We start from the raw sequence: 19,112 nt of genomic DNA on the forward strand, positions 1-19,112 counted from the left end.
AAAAATCCCAGAGGCTGAGCGCCTCCCGACATAGGGCCGACAACCTGGCGCCGCCCTGCCTGCTGATGTAATACATTGTGGCCATATTGTCCACGAGGACCTGCAACGCCTTGCCTTTCAGGTGGGGCAAGAACGCCTGACAGGCCAGGTGCAACACCTTGAGCTCCCTGACGTTGATAAGAAGGGCTAGATCGTGCTGCAGCCAGCGGCCCTGGGTGTTGAGCTTGCCCAGGTGTGCCCCCCAGCCCAGGTCCGACATGTCCGAGACCACGGTGAGCAATGGTAACGGGGACACAAAGGGAACTCCCTGCAGCACTGACTTGGGGGTCTAGCCACCAATCCATGGCTCGGTACCGTGACCAGTCAGTCCAGGGGGTGCCTGCTGGGAACATAGACTATTGCCAACTATGTCTGCAGGGGTTGCGGATGAAGCCGGGCGTGACTGACCACGTACATGCATGCTGCCATGTGGCCCATCAGCTGCAGCCATCTGTGAGCCATGGTGATCGGATGCCTCATGTGGGCAATGAGATATGACAGGGCCTGAAAGCGTGCTTCCAAAAGAAAGGCCCTGGCTCGCATGGAGTCGAGAACCACTCCGATTAATGCTGGTCCAGTGCATAGAGTTTATGTGGACTTTTCTATGTTTATTAACAAGCCCAGGTCGCTGCAGCTTTAGCACACCTGATCGAGGCTTCTTTGCACCTGCTCCAGAGACCTGCCCTTGATGATCCAGTCGTCGAGATACAGAAAGATCTGGGATCCCCCTTCCCCCCATCCTGATGTCTGAGGTAAGCCGCTACTGGCACCATGCATTTTGTGAACACCCTAGGGGCCGAGGACAGGCCAAAGGGTAGTGCCATGAACTGGAAGTGGCACCTGGCCACTATGAAACGCAGGAAATGTCTGTGTCCTGGGAATATGGAGACATGGAAGTAAGCGTCCTTTAAGTCAAGAGCAGCATACCAGTCCCGTGGATCCAGAGAGGGGATAATGGAGGTCAGAATCCTCTGCCTTCCATGTCCTGAGGAACTGCTTCCACAGTCCCCAATTGCAGTAGCTTGTCGACCTCCTGAACCAGGAGATGCTCGTGAGAGGGGTCCCTGAAGAGGGACGGGAAAGCAGGGGGGCAGGAAGGAGGGGTATCCACAAACTGCAGGGTATAGCCTTGAGCTACTATGTCCTGGACCCAGTGGTCCAACATGGTAACCTGTGACCAGGCCGAGCGGTATTGAGAAAGACAGTTGAGGAAAGGATGAGCAGGATCCAGCCAGATGACTGGAGCGTTGCTCTCGAGCACACCCTCAAAACCATCGCTGTGGGCCCGGGCTGGGGAGCAAGAGGAAGAAGGGCGGTGACGGCTAAACCCAGTGTCCCTTCTCCTTGTAGATCCCTGCTGGGCTTGCGAAGGCCTCGATGGCGACAGAGGCCAGAAAAGCTTTCTGGCATACTGCGAAGTATGCGTGCCCAATGAGCAAAGGGTAGCCTTAGTGTCCTTCAACCTGTGTAGCCTGGCGTCCATCTGATCAGAGAAGAACCCAACTCCGTCAAAGGGGAGGTCCTGAACCTCCTGGGAGAGGCCCGCCGTCTGGAGCCAGGAGCTGCGTTGCATGACTACAGCCAATGTGACCACCCTCGCTGCCAAGTGCCATGCCATTTGCAGGGAACATCTGGCTGCCATGGTACCTTCCTCTACCAGGGTGCCAAACTCCTGAGCCTGACCCCAAGGAAAAGAATCCTGGAACTTTTGAAGAGTGTCCCAAAGATTAAAATTATATCAGCCCAGCAAGGCCTGAGGATTCGCCACCTGGAATTGGAGGCTAGCTGTTGAGTAAGTTTTCCTGCCAAGTAGAGCTTTTTGGCTTCTTTATTCTTGGGAGCAGAGGCAGTGGGGACCTGCTTGTCTGTTTCATTGGCCACAGACACAACCAGCGAGCCCGGGTGTGGGTGAGTATAAAGGTACTTGAAACTTTTGGCCAGCACAAAGTATTTTTTCTTGGCCCATTTTGAGGTGGGCGGGATGGAGGACAGCGCTTCTTAGCTCTCTTTTTCAGTGACGGCGAACTGTGTCTGGAAGAGGCCGGTGCCGGCGGCGCACTGCGCACGGAGGCCGAGGCGCTCGGTGCGGCCTGCATAGAAGGGGCAGAAGTAGGGCGGAGGGCGGACTCCATCAGGAGAACCCTGAGGCAAATATCCTTCTCTTTTTGGGTGCAGGGCCAAAAGTTCTTGCAGATCCGGCAACGCTCCTTCATGCGTGACTCCCCCAAGCACTTAAGGCAGCACTTATGGGGGTCACTCACACGCATAGGCCTGCTGGAGTCCAAGCACGGCTTAAACCCAGGAGCCTGGAGCATGCCCTGCTCTGGTACAAAGTCCCCACTGGAACCCTAACTATTAACACACACACTTAACTATTTAACACTATCAAGAATGTACAAGAGGCCTGAAGGCACGAAGTCCAAGGGAAGAAAACCACTAGCTCTCGTCAAGCAAGAGAGGCGCTCCAACTTGACACCACGGGGGTTAAGAAGGAACTAAGAGGGCGTGAGCCGGCAGTGCCTGATATACCGTGGCATTTTAGAGGGTGCCACAGCTGGCCCTACAGGTACCACTAAGGCAAAAATCTGATGGCTGCGCACGTGGGCGCGCACACATCTAGAATGGAATCGACATGAGCAAGCACTCAAAGAAGAACCTTAATTGAGCTCAACAATAATCCTGTGGTTTTTAAATTTATCAAGTGTGTCAGGCAGGACTTAAGAGGAGGTAGAGATTAGTGGCTGCACCACTTCAGCAGGTACAGTTTTCCTTTCCATGGGTTTTCTAACGTTATGCAGTACTGTTTGTACCTCCAGGAAGCAGTTTTGTTCTGTACCAGAGAGCCATTTAACAGCCAAGTCTTGAGATGAAGCACAGATAGGTTAAGTTGGGTGATCCTGACTCCTGTGTGAAGAGATCCACTGCCAGTCAATACATACAAATCAGCTCTGGGAACCACACCTGTTTCAGCCATGATGGTGCTATGAGAATGGTTACTAATTTCTCCTGTTTCTATTTGTTTGGGCCCTTGAGCAACAAAGGCTTCAGGGGATAAAGCATACGTAATACACGAGGCCAAGAGATGACCAGGGCATTTCCTGTCAAGTTGCAGCCATGCCCTCCCCTTGAACATTGCATCAGATAGTGCGCTAAAGAGATCCATCTTCGAATGACCCCAGGAAAGACATATCCTTTGGAATACTTTGTTGTTCAGCTCCCACTAGTTGAGGCAAGAGTCCACCACTGTGTTTTGAAATCCTGGCAGATAAACCAATGAGATCAGTATGTGGTGTGATAACACCAATTCCTTGATCTTACGGATTCAGTGCATAAATCTGGGATCTCGCACCTCCTTGTCGATATAATGCTGGACAACAGAGCAGCAATATATTATTCTGACTGGGTGGCCCCTAATGTAGGGTAGGAAGAACCAGCAAGCATCATGAACTGTTCATCTGCCCTGTGCTGTTAGGCTGCAGCACACTTTCAGAAATTATCAGGATAGCATCTGTAGTGATGATCCTTGTGAGAAGAGGCTACAAGAACAGAACTCTCATGCATACCTTTGGAAGATCCTGCCACCACTTTAGAGAATTGAGACTCTTCGAGATATGGACACCTACTTGGATGGACTGTGTTTATTAGGGGTGTAGACAGGTTCTCAGGCAGGCTTAGAGACACTGAGAATGTATTCTTGCCAAGGGTGCCATCAACACATATGCTGCCATATGGCTCAGAAGTTGCAGGCAAGCCCTTGCTGTGGTTTGAAGACTATTGTATTCTGAAACAAAGCTGGACGTTGTGGCAAACCAGTACGTGGGAAGTATGCACTGGCAGTGAGGCAGTCCAAAGTGGCTCCGATGAAATCTATACATTGAGTGGGTGAGTGCAGACTTTTCCACATTGAGGCAGAGCCAAAGGAGCAGAACATGAGATAGGGCCTTGCTGGTTGCAGTCAGTACCTTGAGAAATAAGCAACTTTCAGGTCAATCGTCCAGGTAGGAAAAGACTATTATTCCCATCTGATGAAGATGGGCTGCAACAGCCGAGAGGACTTTGGTAAAGACCTTGGAGCAGTGGAGAGGCCGAAGAGTAGGGCGTGATACTGATAGCAGTCCTTACACACCCCAAAATATAAAAAGTGCCTGTGAAAAGGGTACATGGCTATATGAAAAATAGCATCCTGAAGGTCAAGGGAGACAAACCAATCTCTTGGGTGAAAGAGGGATTTATCACTGCTACGGTTACCATTTCAATCATTGACAGTGGATGAAGGTGTTCAGAGTTCTGAAGGCCAGAATTGGTCTCCATCCTCTGTTTCTCTCATGGATGAGGAAGTATCGGAAATAGAACCCTTTCTCAACAAAGTCCAATGGAACAGGTTTGATCACCCCCAGTGTCAGGAGGGATTGTAGCTCCTGCCTCAATTAGTCCATTGAGGTGGGGCATAAGGGAAGGGGGCAGGATCCCAAGGATCTCCTTGCCGGGTTTGCCGAGTTTATATCCTCCAAGGCGTTTCTTCCTCAGGGTGCTCCTTGAGGGATGGAGACCAACAGGAAGCAAGTTAATACCAAGTGATATTCCCTGCTCGTTCCCCTGTGCAATATAGGCTCAGGTTCTTCCAGGATCCAAAGATCCTTGTGGAAAAGGAGCCTGGATAGTACTAGGGACTCAAGATAATCTTCAGGAGTTAGAACGCTGGGTGGTCCTGGAAATGGAACCAAAGCACAATCTGTGTGCCTTCATTGCTGCCCGCAGATGATGTGGCTGATGACTTTCTGCTTAACCTTAAGAGTCCTTGTGCTTTGGAAACATTGGGTCTGGTACTAACTTAGGTACTGCTGTAGCTTAACAGATGGCTTCTAGGTATGTGGGGTGGCTTTCTAGCTAGTGCCAGGGTTTTGGTACCAGAGGAGATAGGAGCTCAGCAATACCCTTGTTGATACATGGGGCCTCTCACAATCCAAACCAAAAGGGTGACTTTTCCCTCTCTCTTATCCCATCCTAGGAAATGGAAACTCTTTTTTGATGATCTGGACAGTTCTGAGGAGTCCCCAGGGTCTTTGCTTACTGCAGCGGCAGTGACAGCTGCTAAGGCTCTCTGCGCAACCAAATCTGATGTACAGGATGGGACTTGGACCCCACAGCTCTCAAGGAGATGTTCCATCAACAGGCATTTTAACCTGTCTTCCCTTCATTTTTTTAGATCTACTTTTAAATCCTAAGCAGCTTTTACATTTGGAAGATGCAAGTCTCTCCCCCAAACAGAGGCCACTCGAGTGTTAGTCATTGAGGGGAAGAGACCTGTCAGACCTGCCATAGGGTTTGGAGCCCGATGTCTTTGCATAACCCATTACTCGAGGCTGCAGATTGCAGCCTGATAAAAAACAAAGGCCCTGATCAGGCAAGGAAAAAGTGGGGGAACCCACCCCCCAAAAAGCACAAACTGTTAAATAACAGAAAAATAAAATAAGAGCAAAAGAGATAGCAAGCTGCATGGCTAGGGACAACACAACATGCCATCTCAGGCCACAGGCCATTAAGGAGGAACTAGAGTAGTGGTGGGTCTGTCCCACCCCACCCCACATACCCTCATATCAGAGCACAAGGGTATCTAGGGCGTAGGACCAGCTCCGCGGATACTACTGAGGCAAATCTTCAATCGGGCGCACACAGATCCTGAAGTGGAGCACCCACAGTGACACCACTTGAAGAACTTTATGAATGCTTATTTGACAAAAATTTCCTTTTAAGTGTATGGATAGGATTTCTCTCTAGTAAGTTTCTTCAAGTAAGTTGTAAAATCAAACCAACTAGACAGCAATTCAATCCATAAAATAGTACACGCTAGATCGGACTATTGTTGAAGTCAATGTGAATTGAATGTGCATCAATGGGAGAATCAGTCCCTATATATGTTTTGTGACTGAAAATGAATGCCAGCCTTAATATACAGGCTTCCTATTAGCACACCATCTTCACAACAAATTAAAATTGTGCTGGTAATAGCTTCCCCTACCCAAATAAATCCAAATCAGTTTAACAGAAAAATACATAAACAAATTGGTGTTTAGGTATGTATCAGCATTTCTTGAGCATCATTACCATGGTATATTGGTGATGAGTACCTGAAGCTATATAGTAAGTAATCTTACAGAAAAATAAAAAGGCTTTGAGGAGCGAAGGTGGGAAAGGGTGCTAGACACCACAGCAATTGGTTCATTTCACTGACACAGAATTAGCGGAGTTTTCACATAGTTTTCTAGGCTTGTCTAAGGAAATAGTACACCAACCTTGCCCACTGTTTAACTTTTTATTATAGCTCTAGGATTTTCAAATACTGATAGAATTATTTTCTCAAAGTTTCCCCCTATAAAGAGGACTAACTGCTGAACAAAATGCTGAAGTGCACAACATTGCAAGGAAGACCCAAATGTTAAAAGTAAATTTGTAGTTAAAAACTTCGTATTCACTGTTTACAGCTACTGAATGTATTATCTTAATCAATCCTACATTTGCATTGCAACTTTAAAGTCAGTATTAACCATCAACACTTTAAGATACACTCAAAAACATAGAAGTGATGTGAAGACAAGAAAAACAAAAGTACTTCAAAATGCAATAGTTAAACCAATGTTCTTTAGCAGATTGGATAAAACTTGAGTTAAAACAGAACTCTTATTTAAAGGATTTTTAAAACAGACCTTAACATTTAAAAAAAAGTCAGTTCACATACACATTGCTAGTTTGTTTAGTAATTTAGGAATATAGAGTGGGAAGAAAGTAAAGTAGATGTTTTGGACTTGTTTCTTATTAGTTTCCTAATACTTAGCCAAATGTCTTCTTTTTTTTTAAACAAATTTTCTGTCTACTAAGAATTCTCACATTTAAAGTGCTCATCTATAATGAAAAAAGGCAAGCCTCACTAATCAGTTTAAGAACAACCCCCCCTCACATCCCCCCAAAAAAGTGACAGGAAGACAGCTTATGCAATATTTGCAGCCTAGACCAAGCTTCCTTTATATGGAATTTCCAAAATTAAAAGTAAACAAATAAATTTTAAAAAGCTTTAGCCAGGCTATACTCCATCAGGATTTGTGCTCTGAAGTCACTTAGATGTTCTTGAAAATCCCATTTTCAGGTGTCCAAAATACAGGTTTAGAAGCCTAACTTTTTGAAAATTTTAGCCCTGTGTGTATAAAAATTTCACAACTACTTTATTAATATATTGGAAGTGTAAATATTTCACTATTAACACTGAAAGAATTTTATTTTGAAGTGACTAGTTTCATTCCACTAGGAGAAAAGTTTAATAAAGTTACAATTTTAGTCCCTGATCGTGCAACATTTATGCATATGCTTCACTCTAAGGAAATCAGTGGGACTTCATGTGAATATTATATACTGCTGAAGCAATTGCCAGATCAGAACCTTAAATTTCAGTATTTTGTTTTTTACCTGTGTTTTGTGAGATTCTAAGAAGATACCCTACCAGCTGTGGCATTTTAAAATTTATAAATGAACTAAGTTATAATTTTATTTTATTTTTTAAAGAAAAAGCAAACACTAAAGTTGAAATAAAAATTGTAAGTAGCTTTTGCAGAGCCTCAATCTGATTTACACTTTTTTTTTTTTTTAAACTCAAGTGTTTTAAAATCAACACACCCTGTTCTTTGTACAGTGGCATGTCCAATCATGTGGACATTTATTCACCCAACTATGTCCATTTCTACATGCAAAACAGCTGTCAATACTTGAATTCATCATTTGTAGACTACACAAAAACACAAGCAACTAGAACCACCAGATGATATCTGGAATTTCTCCTAAGAACTTTGTAAACTATTTTACAGGACAGATTTAAGTCAGAATTCAAGAACGAGAGGACTAATTTACAATCCTTAGTTTCTCAGTAGAATATGCTTCACTCTGCTTGTTTGAAAGTTAACTTACTTAGTAAGATGCCGACATAGCACATCTTTACAAATTGGCTGCTCAGCCAAAGTCAGCCAAAACTCACACGCCTCCAAAGCCACATTTTCATCTTGGTCCTGGGTCCTCTGAAGCATGTACTACACAATATGGAGAGAAATCATTACTTTATTCGCTTAGGTTCCTTTGGACACTTAGAATTCTATCAAAGTTAAATGACTACATGTGTTAGTAGTTTACAACTGCAGTCTGCCATTACGAATGATCAAATTTTTTTTTTAAAGGTGCTTTTGGATTGTATATACAGCTGCAACAGACTGCCACTTTGACTGTAGCCTGTACTTAAAATTCTTAAGCCATGTACAGTGTTAAGTCCTTCACTTGTCAGTCATCTTCCAATGCTTGCTAAACCTGAGGCTTGAGCAAAACATTTCAGATTTTTTTACAGCTCGATCTCCCACCCCATTGGGGGGGTGGGGGGGGAAAGAAATCTCTCCTCCACCAGCAACTGGAAGGTGCAGCTCCATGAATATATAGACGCAGGTGTTTTCATATTACTTTTAGTACCTTAAAATCCCTACTTCCTTTCATAATCTTAAGAAGCATGAAATACTTTTAAAATAGTATGATCAAATCCCATAATCAACACGTGTATGTAACAGAGTGAATACAGTAAAGATAAATAGTGGAAATGATAATCTTATTGCCAGCAAGAGCTTCGAAAGACCATGTCTCAAATCAATGAGGGTCCTATAAAACTTAATACCCCATAATCATTGCTTTAAGCCAAAACACACCACTTCTTGCATACTGTTCATACCATTGCTATACCACTTGTAATGCAGAAGTGCTAGGTTCATTCAAACCTCTCCCTCAAGACTCCTTTAAGTTCTACAATCTTTGCATCCTTTCATGCTGGTCCTTATACATGAAACCATGTTCCAATTTAGAAAAAACAAGAAAATCCACTTGGTTTACCATACCATATACCTGGAATAAGGCCTTTTTTTTTTTTAATTCCTCCAATTGCTTCAGCATGCCACAGTCCACCTCCAACACATGAGCAGAAGGGAGTACATCACGAGCATCCTGTGCATTCCACAGCTACAGAACTTGCCATGGATGTTATGCTCTTTCCATAGAACTGCGCTCCAGAATCTGAGCTTTCATTAAAACAAATCTGTTTCTAGCCCTTCAGTTGCAATGATAACCTTCAAAATGTGAATGCTGAGTAAACCAATGCCATTCTCTGCCTTGGTCTACACACAATTTGAAACTACAGCTCTAAGATGATGCGAACAGTCAGGGATCTGAATACAACTGCAGTTATGTAATTTGGATTTTTTTCCAAAAGGAAAAGGCATCTGCTGATTTGCCATAGCCAGGTACCTGAGATTTTGTTTTCATTCTCCTTGCCACTGTCTCTTGCTCTCCAGTTTTCTCCACAAGTGGGAGTTACTTGGATCACAGTACATGCTCCCTACACTTAGCTACGTGGCAGTTGGTTAGGGAGCCAGAGCTTGAGTCCAGTTTGGAGCCAAGGAAAGGAGAGAATTAGCTGGCCAGCTACGTAGCCTAAAGAACATCTCAAGAACTAAGGCCTGGGGAGTGAATCGGACTCTGTGGAGAACATAACAAAAACCCTCAGAGAAAATTACCAAGGTTATATCAACAAGTATTTTCAAATGCAAGACACAGCTGTGCGCCCGTGCGCACGCACTGTAAAGGAATGGGAATGAAGACTATTTCATAGCAATAGAATAAATTGGTGTTGCAGCAGCCGTATTGGCCCTACTGTGCTGAGATACATGAAGGCATTACACACCACCACTTGCAACTGAGGCCAGCAAGAAAAACTGTTTCACAGAAGTAATAGTGTAGTCAGAACAAGACTTAGGACTCATGTCAAGAACTTCCTTGGCAGCCAGACCACAATTATAGAACCCTCTACCTGAAGGGATCATGATGGTCACATATTTTATAGCTTTCGGATGCAAATGCAAGTTTGATTTTTATGTTGCCGCTGTCTATTATCAATAAGCACCCTACATAAAGTCATCTCACTGTTCACAATTCTGCAAAGTCACATTTTCTCCTTTGAGCATTGCCCATGTGTGGATCCACACATTTGGATAAATGTTCTCTAGGGGCACAAGATGGGTATCTACTACTACTTAGTGTGGAGGCACTTTGAAATTATCTTCAGTGAGATAGTATGACCTTTTGTTTCAGCAAATATGGTCACAGAAAGGAGACGAGAGCACCTGAAAGATATAGTCCCATAAAAGGTATAGGTCAAGGTCTGAAAACATCCAAAGAATTCAGCTTCTTCACGTAGCAGCACTTGATGCCAGGAGAGAAGACTGGTACTGTGATGGATTGGGTCGAGGTGGTTTCAGAATTCCACTTAGGGTGGGTGTGGTTTCCTCTCACACATTCTTCCACATGGACAATGTGAAGGCAGCCAGATCATAAGAGTTTGGAGCTCATTGACTTCTATGCTGAGGTAATGGCCACAAGAAAAGTAAAGTAGCGTACTGCACATTCCAACAGCAATCCCAAGAGAAGCTCCACAGGCTCTAGAAGGATGACATCAAAGCCCCACATGGAAGACAGGTCCCTGGCTGCAGAGTGAGGGAAAGTAGGCCGTTGAAGGAATTTTGATGTCACAGGGTGTCAGAAGACCAGAGTACAACTGTATTGGAGTGTGACAGATACTGTGGCTAGATGAACCTTAAGGGAGTTAAATGCTAATGCCATGTGATTCAGGAGCATGATAGTCCAAGACCTTCAGTATCAGGACCTTCATTGGGTCAATACTATTCTAGGTTACCCACATGGAGAAGTTTTGTCATTCTGAGATGTACATCTTCCTGGTGGAAGGTTTCCTGCTTTGTATACAAATTTTCTGAACTTGTAGGGAGCAGTCTACATCAGTGTTGCTCAGTCAGCAAATACCCAAGCAGTCAGGTGCAACAAGTGTGGCTCTTGGTACAGTATCTGACAGAGGTTTGAGATTTTCATCTCTGTGTTGGCCAGAAGATATATTGAAGGCCTCTTGAACATTTGTAACAGGTCCAACAGCCAAAACTGTCTCAGCCAGTATGGGGCTATCATGATCAAATTCTTGTTCCATCTGATCTTGGATAATATTCTGGGGATCAAGGAAACTGGAGGGAAAGCATATCAAAGTCATCAAGACCACTGAAGGAGGAAGGTGTCTGGTAGAGATCCATACTTATTGTCCTCTGTGGTGACTAAGTCTATGGTGGGAGTCCCACTTCCACGAGTACTGGGTCTAGGATGGACTTTAACAGTGACCATTTGTGGGTGGTTACCACATTTCTGCTCAGGAAGCCTGCTAGGTTATATAGTTGAATCCTGGGAGATGGGGAGCACCAATGGGGTCACCCCATATTGATGGCACCATTCCCAGAACTTGACTTTCAGAAAGAGGATGATCAAGCACTTGGCCAAAAAAAATGTCCACCAGGAATTGCACTGTGGAGTTCTGAAAAAACAGGCAAGACTGATGAATACACATGAATGTCCCAAAGGTGAGGGCCAAGTCATCCTGAGTTCACATGCCCTGATTCTGAGGGTGTCACAGTCAGATCCTAATATGTCTGTAACAAGGGTCATCCCCTGGGAAGGGGCTGAGAACTCTGCCCCTCTCTCTCAAGTTTACTACGTCTAGCAACCAACTGAGCTACTGTAGAATTTGAAGTGGGACTGTGATGCACATGCCTGGATGAGGAGCATATGGAGCCTCAGCCACAGTTGTAAGGTCCAATAAGGAAATGTGGCAAGCAGCATCTTATACCTGCTCACCAACATATAGCTGAAGAGTCCCAGATACACATGTACCACCTGTAGGTAGTTTACCGCTAACTGAAGAGATCAGAACCTGTCCTCTGGCAGACAGTCTATCTGGAATCAAAGAAAGTGTGTGTGTGTGTGTGTGTGTGTGTGTGTGTGTGTGTGTGTGTGTGTGTGTGTGTGTGTGTGTGTGTGTGTGTGTGTGTGTGTGTGTGTGTGTGTGTGTGTGTGTGTGTGTGTGTGTGTGTGTGTGTCCAGAATTGTCACTCTGAAGCTTATGTCTGTTGAGTCAGTGTGAAGCATTGGAAACAGCTACAAGCATGGTTGAGAGCTCTTCTTGTTCAGAAGGATCACCAGGTTCAATTACTGGATTTGTGGTCAGTTACCACACAGTTTTCACATTCTTAGTTATTTTGACTTTACGAATTACAGCCATGTGGTGTCGTTATGGTAAGGATATGCCATGCCAAGAGTCCTAAACCATTGTAATAGAGCTAACTCAACCAATAACCTTTGCTCTACAGCTAAACTGCATGCAACAATCTCATTTGGTTGTAAGAGAACTGCACAGATGGTGGAATACTTGGTCCAACTGCCCTATATATGCTACAGCATGGGCTTTCAGCTACTGGTTTATTACAGTTCACAAGGGAAGGCTCTTTAAGGCCATTTGTCTAATGCTGGTATCTGCCAGTCATCCAGTTATGGGTAGACAGATGTCTTGTTTCCTTAAATGCACTACCACTATTGCCAGCCAGAATATTTTAGGAGCCATTAAAAGTACAAAGGGCAGAGCCCTGTATTGGTAATGGTTGGGCCCCATTATGAATTGCAGATACTTTCTGTGGGCTCAGTGAATGGCTGAATATATGAAAATATACATCCTGCAAATGGAAAGCTGAGAGCCAGTCTTGAGCTTAGAGAAAGAGGAAATGTTAATTGTTTCATGTTGAGGATGGCATGTATTTGTTCAGTCTCATCAGGTCTAGGATAGGACAAAGACCACCTCACTTCCCTTCTTCAGAATGAAGAAATGTCAAAAAAAAGCAACCTCTTCCCCAGTAATCCTGAGGAAGACAAAGCAAAGCAACAAGACCTCCACATTTTGTAATAGGCTCTCTTGAGAAGGGTCCCTGAAGAGGGACAGGGAAGGGGGTAAAGTAGAACTGGATGGGTCAGCCCTGGGCGATCATTGAACACTCAAATACCTCATGTCAAGGAAAACCACACCCAGTGGAATGGAAGAAGCGGCTTTCAAAGGTGGCGTTCTCAAGACTGGGTCTGATGTGGTTTTTCAAAGTCTTGTCAAATCTCCTGTCATGTCAAAGGAGCAGTGGGTGTTGCTGAGGAAGAGGAAGGCTGGCAACACTGTTGTATCTTAGGTGCTTTTTTGGTGTGATACTCCATTTGTCCGGGATGATAAGACTGTACACCATCTCAGGTGTGGCTGGGGACAGAAAAAGTGTGACTCTCTGGACACCACAAGGTAGCTTTGAAGTCCATCAGTGAGTGCAAAGCAGTCTGTCTGCTTACTTAACAGCTGAGCCCCCAGGAAAAGTCCTCAATTGTGGTCTGCAACTCTCAGAATACCCAATACTTGGAGCCACAATGTTCTGCACATTATGGCCTCTGCGGTCACAGATTTGGCCATGGTTTCAGGTAACCATTGCCCACCAATTGGCCTCTCTTTATTATGTCCTTATGCGCCTCTCTGCTTTCATGAGGAAGGTAATCACCCTGACCCATGTTAGAAAGGCAAACTCAGCCAACATGGCCTGGCAATAAGCCACGCACAGCTGTACAGAAACTGAGAAGTACAACTTCCTTCTAAATAGAGGCATCTGGGGTCTGTTGTCTTTTGGGACACTTCTGTTCCATCTAAATTTTTCTTCAATGGCCAATATGAAGAAGGAGCCTGGGTTGGAGTAAGTGCAGAAGTACTCAAACCCCAAAAGGAGGTAACTCGCAACTATTTATGACTCATTTCACAATTGGTGTTAATAGAGACTGGCATCTGCTACAGGGCTTTAGCTGGGTTAATGGGGAGGACGATCCTGGCTAGACTAGAAGCTGACAGGACGTTGAACAGTTTATGGGATTTCTGAGATGACAATGCTTGATTTCCAGAGTCTCAACAATCCACATCAGGAGCTCCTGGAACACTTAACATTGTCTGCTGCTAGTACCTATGCAAAGGATATAGCTTCATGCGGCAATAACTAGGAAAGATTGTTAGGCTGCAAGATAGGATGCTGATGTTGCTCAGCCCCTGAATCATCTACTTGATAGTCTGGTGTGGCCGGTCTGGCCAGGAATGCCACTGGGGACAAAGCCCTCTCTCTTCCTTGAGGACCACCTGCTTCTTGATGTTTATGAAGGCAGATCCTAATATCCCTAAGAGGGCCCTGGCAGCATACTGTATAGTACAGATGACTCAGGTTGTTGCCTGGACCAATACCAGTCTTGATGGGCCGATGTGAGTTTCTAGGAGAACCCCACAGGGGGTATCATCTGACCAAAGGCAGCCTGCTTTTTCTGATATGTACTGTAGCTGTTTTATGTAACTATGTATGTTTACAATTGCTACAGTATTACATTAGTATACTGTACGTTTTAAACATGTGTTCTATTTTGCATTTGTAGCCTACTACCATAGCGTATCAAGAAAGCAGTATTGAGTTAACGTTATAAAAATAAGTTTTATTTTTATGTTTAAGAACAAATATCAGCCATGACAACACAATCTCTTGCTCTTACTTGTAAACATTTTTTGAACTCAGACTTAACTAATACTTCGTACGCACTGTAAGTCGCCCTGGATAAGGGCATCTGCTAAGCAAATAAATAACCTAAATTAAAGTATTACAGTATTATACTTCCACATCAAAAAGCGTATTCTATTTATAGAGTATCAACTTCTAAATTAAGAAAGGATAAAACAGACTCACTGTGTGTGAGAAAGAATTCTTTTAATTTGCTCTGCTTCTCAGTCACAATTTTGTTTTGAAGATGGGATTCAATATCCCAGAGAGATCTGTAGACCCTTCCTATGAAAAGTGCTGAAGTGTTCAAAGCCTTCAACAGCTTGGAGTTTGTCGGAGGTGGAACTTCATCAAAATCATCCTCACCCTCTTGATTACGATGTTTCGACAACACAAGCTCGTTTCTCTGGCCTTACAGAAGCTGCAGCATTCAGCAAATCCTCATTCACAGCCACAGCATCTATCAAGTCCTCTTTTTTCCATGTTGACTGGAAGCGGAACATCATTCAGGGAGTCGTCAAACTCTTCAATAGCCTCATTGTGCACACCTTCCACTGGCACAACTAATTTGCCTTTCCTGAAACAGCTGGAAATTTGTGTCAGCTTTACATCTTGCCATGCCTCAGCAACACGAACAGTAAATTTACAGTTTTCAGGATTGTCTGAATATCTGCACTGGGGTCCACATCAAGAGCAACAATAAATCACACTTGAGCTATAGAGGTTTAATCAAAGATGTAGTGTTGGGATAAGAATTTGAGCTGAATGTTTGAGAGAACCAATGGGGTTTGTGAAGCAAGTATCCAGAAAGAGGCATATCTTACAGCTCTGCAAGTGAGGCGAACAATCCCACCTTTTTTAGCCAGTTGATGAAAACCTGTCATCCAGGCATTTGCTGAACTGACATAACTGAGGGGTAGTTTACTGAAATTTTTCAGAAAGCATGTGGGTTGCTTTGACTTCCTGATCATGAACAGCAGGCATTTGTCACTACCATCTACGTTGGCACAGATGTGCAGTTATCCTGTCCTTTGAAGCTCTCTCTCCTTCTAGCTCTTCAATTTTTTCCTACTTGTCCTGTCACAGAGCCTTTTCAGGTAAAATCCTGTTTTGTCAGCATTGTAGATATCAGCCAGGGAAAATTTTTCAAGAATGGGAGGACTTTTTCGCACTGCCACTGCTCAGCTGCTGGTTTGTCTGCCGACTTTTTTTTTTTTTTTTTTTTTTGCGCGCACGCTAGGCTCTTTTCTGTAAGAGACATTGAAGAGTTTCTTCCATCTGGTAAACCAATTGTCACTTGCCTTAAAATCATTCAATCCAAGTGAAGCAGCAAGCTGAAGGTTTTTTCCCTTGATTGCGGGTCCAGCAAGCAGTGCTCCCTGTGCCCTCTTCTCCTTGAGCCACATAAAGAGAGCCTGGTCAACATCAGGGGCTTTTCCTTCAGACCCATGCTTACGTCAGCTATTCGACTGTCCGTCTCCGTACTTAGCCAAAAGCTTCGACATTCTGCAAACAACTGATTTGAGCAACTCCCACTTGACTGGGACTTGGTTTTGAGTAGTCCCTGAAATTTGATAGTCTGGGATAATCTGTACTTTTTCTTTCATCAAGAGACTTCTTGGCATTTTGTCTGTTTTTGCCACACACACACAAAATTATGCTAATGAGAGGATGATGTGAGTAGCAGCCGTGTTAGTCTGTATCCACAAAAAACAGAAGTACTTGTGGCACCTTAGAGACTAACAAATTTATTTGAGCATAAGCTTTCGTGGGCTACAGCCCACTTCATCAGATGCATAGAATGGAACGTGTATTTTATATATATATATGTGTGTGTGTGTGTGTGTGTGTGTGTGTGTGTGTGTGTGTGTGTACACACACACACACACACACAGAGAGAACATGAAAAGGTGGAAGTAGCCATACCAACTGTAAGAGGCTAATTAAGATGAAGTATTAGCAGGAGGGGGGGAAAAAAAAAAAAAAAAAAAACTTGTAGTGATAATCAAGATGGCCCATTTTAGACAGTTGACAAGAAGGTGTGAGGATACTTAACGTGGGGAAATAGATTTAATATATGTAATGACCCAGCCACTCCCAGTCTCTATTCAGACCCAAGTTAATGGTATCTAGTTTGCATATTAATTCAAGCTCAGCAGTTTCTCGCTGGAGTCTGTTTTTGAAGCTTTTCTATTGCAAAATTGCCACCTTTAAGTCTGTTACTGAGTGACCAGAGAGGTTGAACTGTTCTCCTACTGGTTTTTGAATGTTATGATTCCTGATGTCAGATTTGTGGCCATTTATTCTTTTGCATAGAGACTGTCCGGTTTGGCCAATGTATATGGCAGAGGGGCATTGCTGGCACATGATGGCATATATCACATTGGTAGATGTGCAGGTGAATGAGTCCCTGATGGCATGGCTAATGTGATTAGGTCCTACGATGGTGTCATTTGAATAAATATGTGGACAGAGTTGGCATCGGGCTTTGTTGCAAGGATAGGTTCCTGAGTTAGTGTTTTTGTTGCTGGTGAGTATTTGCTTCAGGTTGGGGGGCTGTCTGTAAGTGAGGACTAGTCTGTCTCCCAAGATCTGTGAGAGTGAGGGATCATCTTTCAGGATAGGTTTTAGATCTTTGATGATGTGCTGGAGAGGTTTTAGTTGGGGGCTGAGGGTGACGGCTAGTGGCTCTTATGCAGCTGCTATGTTGCTGTTAGCAAGTGGAGAATTCGTGGTAGGGAAAGTGTTCCCAAGGAAAAATGTTGTTCATAAGCAGCAGTTGCTCTTACAAAGTGTTGCTGCACCGGTGGCAGTGAATCTCTCAATGCCAATGATGAACCTGGTTCTGCCAGAGTCTCCTCCCCAGACCTTTTTACAAAATGTTAAGATATTGTTAACCTATGGAGGACTTCCATTTTTCCAGCATTATCTATGTGAAATATTCCACCAGCATTCTATTCATTTAGGATCCCCCCCCCCACCAACACTCACGCTCTTGGCTTATTTAATTCAGTTTGGAATGAATTCTCCCCTCAGTTAAGTTAAGGTCAGTAAAGTATATCATTTGGACTAAGTGTCACATATACAAATCAGCTAGTCAACCAGAAGATAATTTCACAGTTGCCAAAAATAGCCTATCCTTCAAGAACAATGAAAGATATAAATATGCAAAATACACACAGCTCACACCACACACTATTTGTTATAACTATTACTTTAAAGTATTTTTTGTGCATGCAATTTAGCAAACAAAATTTACCTCAACTATACTAATCATATGAGGAAGCAGGCGATCCATTCGAACTTCCAGCAGCATCACCAAAGCCCGACACACATTTTTGCGTACTTCAGGCTCCTCATCTCCAGCCAACGCGAAGAGATTCTGTGGGGGAAAATTAAGACTCTTCTAATCCCATTATTTTATATAGAAAAGTACTTGCTATCATCAAGCAAGCGATCATGCAAGTGCACATTTCTGTGTGTTCAACACTCAATACCATTCAGTGATTGGAATTAATGCTCCTTTATAGTCACCTGAAAAGTACATAATACTGCACAGATTCTCTAACACTTTATATGGATATGATCAGGGCTGGATTAAAGCATAGGCACTATATACTATTGCCTCCTGGAGTTATATACTTTTTCTTTAAATGAAAGTTTAGGGCTAGAAACTTGCCTTCAATCTAACAGTTACAAAGAAAGGCTTGAAAACATGACCCTAATATAATGGATGCATTAACGTTTCCCAAAGTCTGCAGACAGACAAACAATAGCGCCAAAGGGTGATATTTAATCCCTGGATGTCAATGTAGCGTTAACACCAAGACTCAGTACCCCAGCAGGCCCTGATGAGAAGCTTCTGTGGCAAGTAGAGAAAACAGTACCAGGCCTGATCCACCCAAAAAGTTGCCTCAGCAATAATAGTAACAAATGTGGGATGGGGACCCTGCTGCTGCCAACCCAGTATCTCCAGGGAATGAGGAGAGAGGCCCATCTCTGGAAGGGGACTAGGTCCTCCTGCTCTCATACTCCTGGTGGGAGGGAGGGGGCACGCCATGAGGATTGGCCACACCAAAAAAAGAAGCTTATGAGGTCATAGGGGCCCCTCCAAATCATCATGTGCCTAAGGCCCTAGATTGCCTTGATCTAGCCCCCAAAGTCTTAAGAAATCCAACATAAATCTAAGTTAAATAAACTCACTTCTAAGCAATGAGGACCATGGCACACGTGACAGAAGAAACTGGATTAGTACTGGTAATGAAAGAGCCCTCTACCATCATATACTCAAACATTTTCTCAGAGAACAATCCAGTGGCTCACAAAGGATAAGTATTTTTCTTGTTTAAGTGACACTACAGCATGTATTCTCAAAATTCCAATTATTCACATTTAGAACTTTCCTCATCTCAGATTTACATCAACTCCTTCCAATGTAAGCCAAGCCACAAGGACCTCTGAGGCTAAGTTCACTTAAAAGGGAGGTTAGAGCAAAAGGTATTTTGAACTGGCCCACAAACAGGCAGTGCTGACCCTATGGAGACATGGCCAGATCACTTA

The 19,112-nt window shown here is 43.8% G+C and overlaps 1 protein-coding gene across 1 annotated transcript in view; it reads right to left on the reverse strand.

The window, feature by feature from the left end:
• The window catches only part of TNPO1 (transportin 1), a 123,444-nt gene that overhangs the window by 62,395 nt on the left and 41,937 nt on the right, over positions 1–19,112 (reverse strand). The window contains exons 7-8 of the mRNA XM_065405982.1: positions 17,812–17,934; positions 7,993–8,111 (exon numbers count right to left, since the gene is read on the reverse strand). Of these exons, the coding sequence (XP_065262054.1) occupies positions 7,993–8,111; positions 17,812–17,934 (242 nt within the window). The remainder of the gene's footprint in view (positions 1–7,992; positions 8,112–17,811; positions 17,935–19,112) is intronic.

Source organism: Emys orbicularis, chromosome 6, assembly GCF_028017835.1.
Source record: "Emys orbicularis isolate rEmyOrb1 chromosome 6, rEmyOrb1.hap1, whole genome shotgun sequence".
Taxonomy (NCBI): domain Eukaryota; kingdom Metazoa; phylum Chordata; order Testudines; family Emydidae; genus Emys; species Emys orbicularis.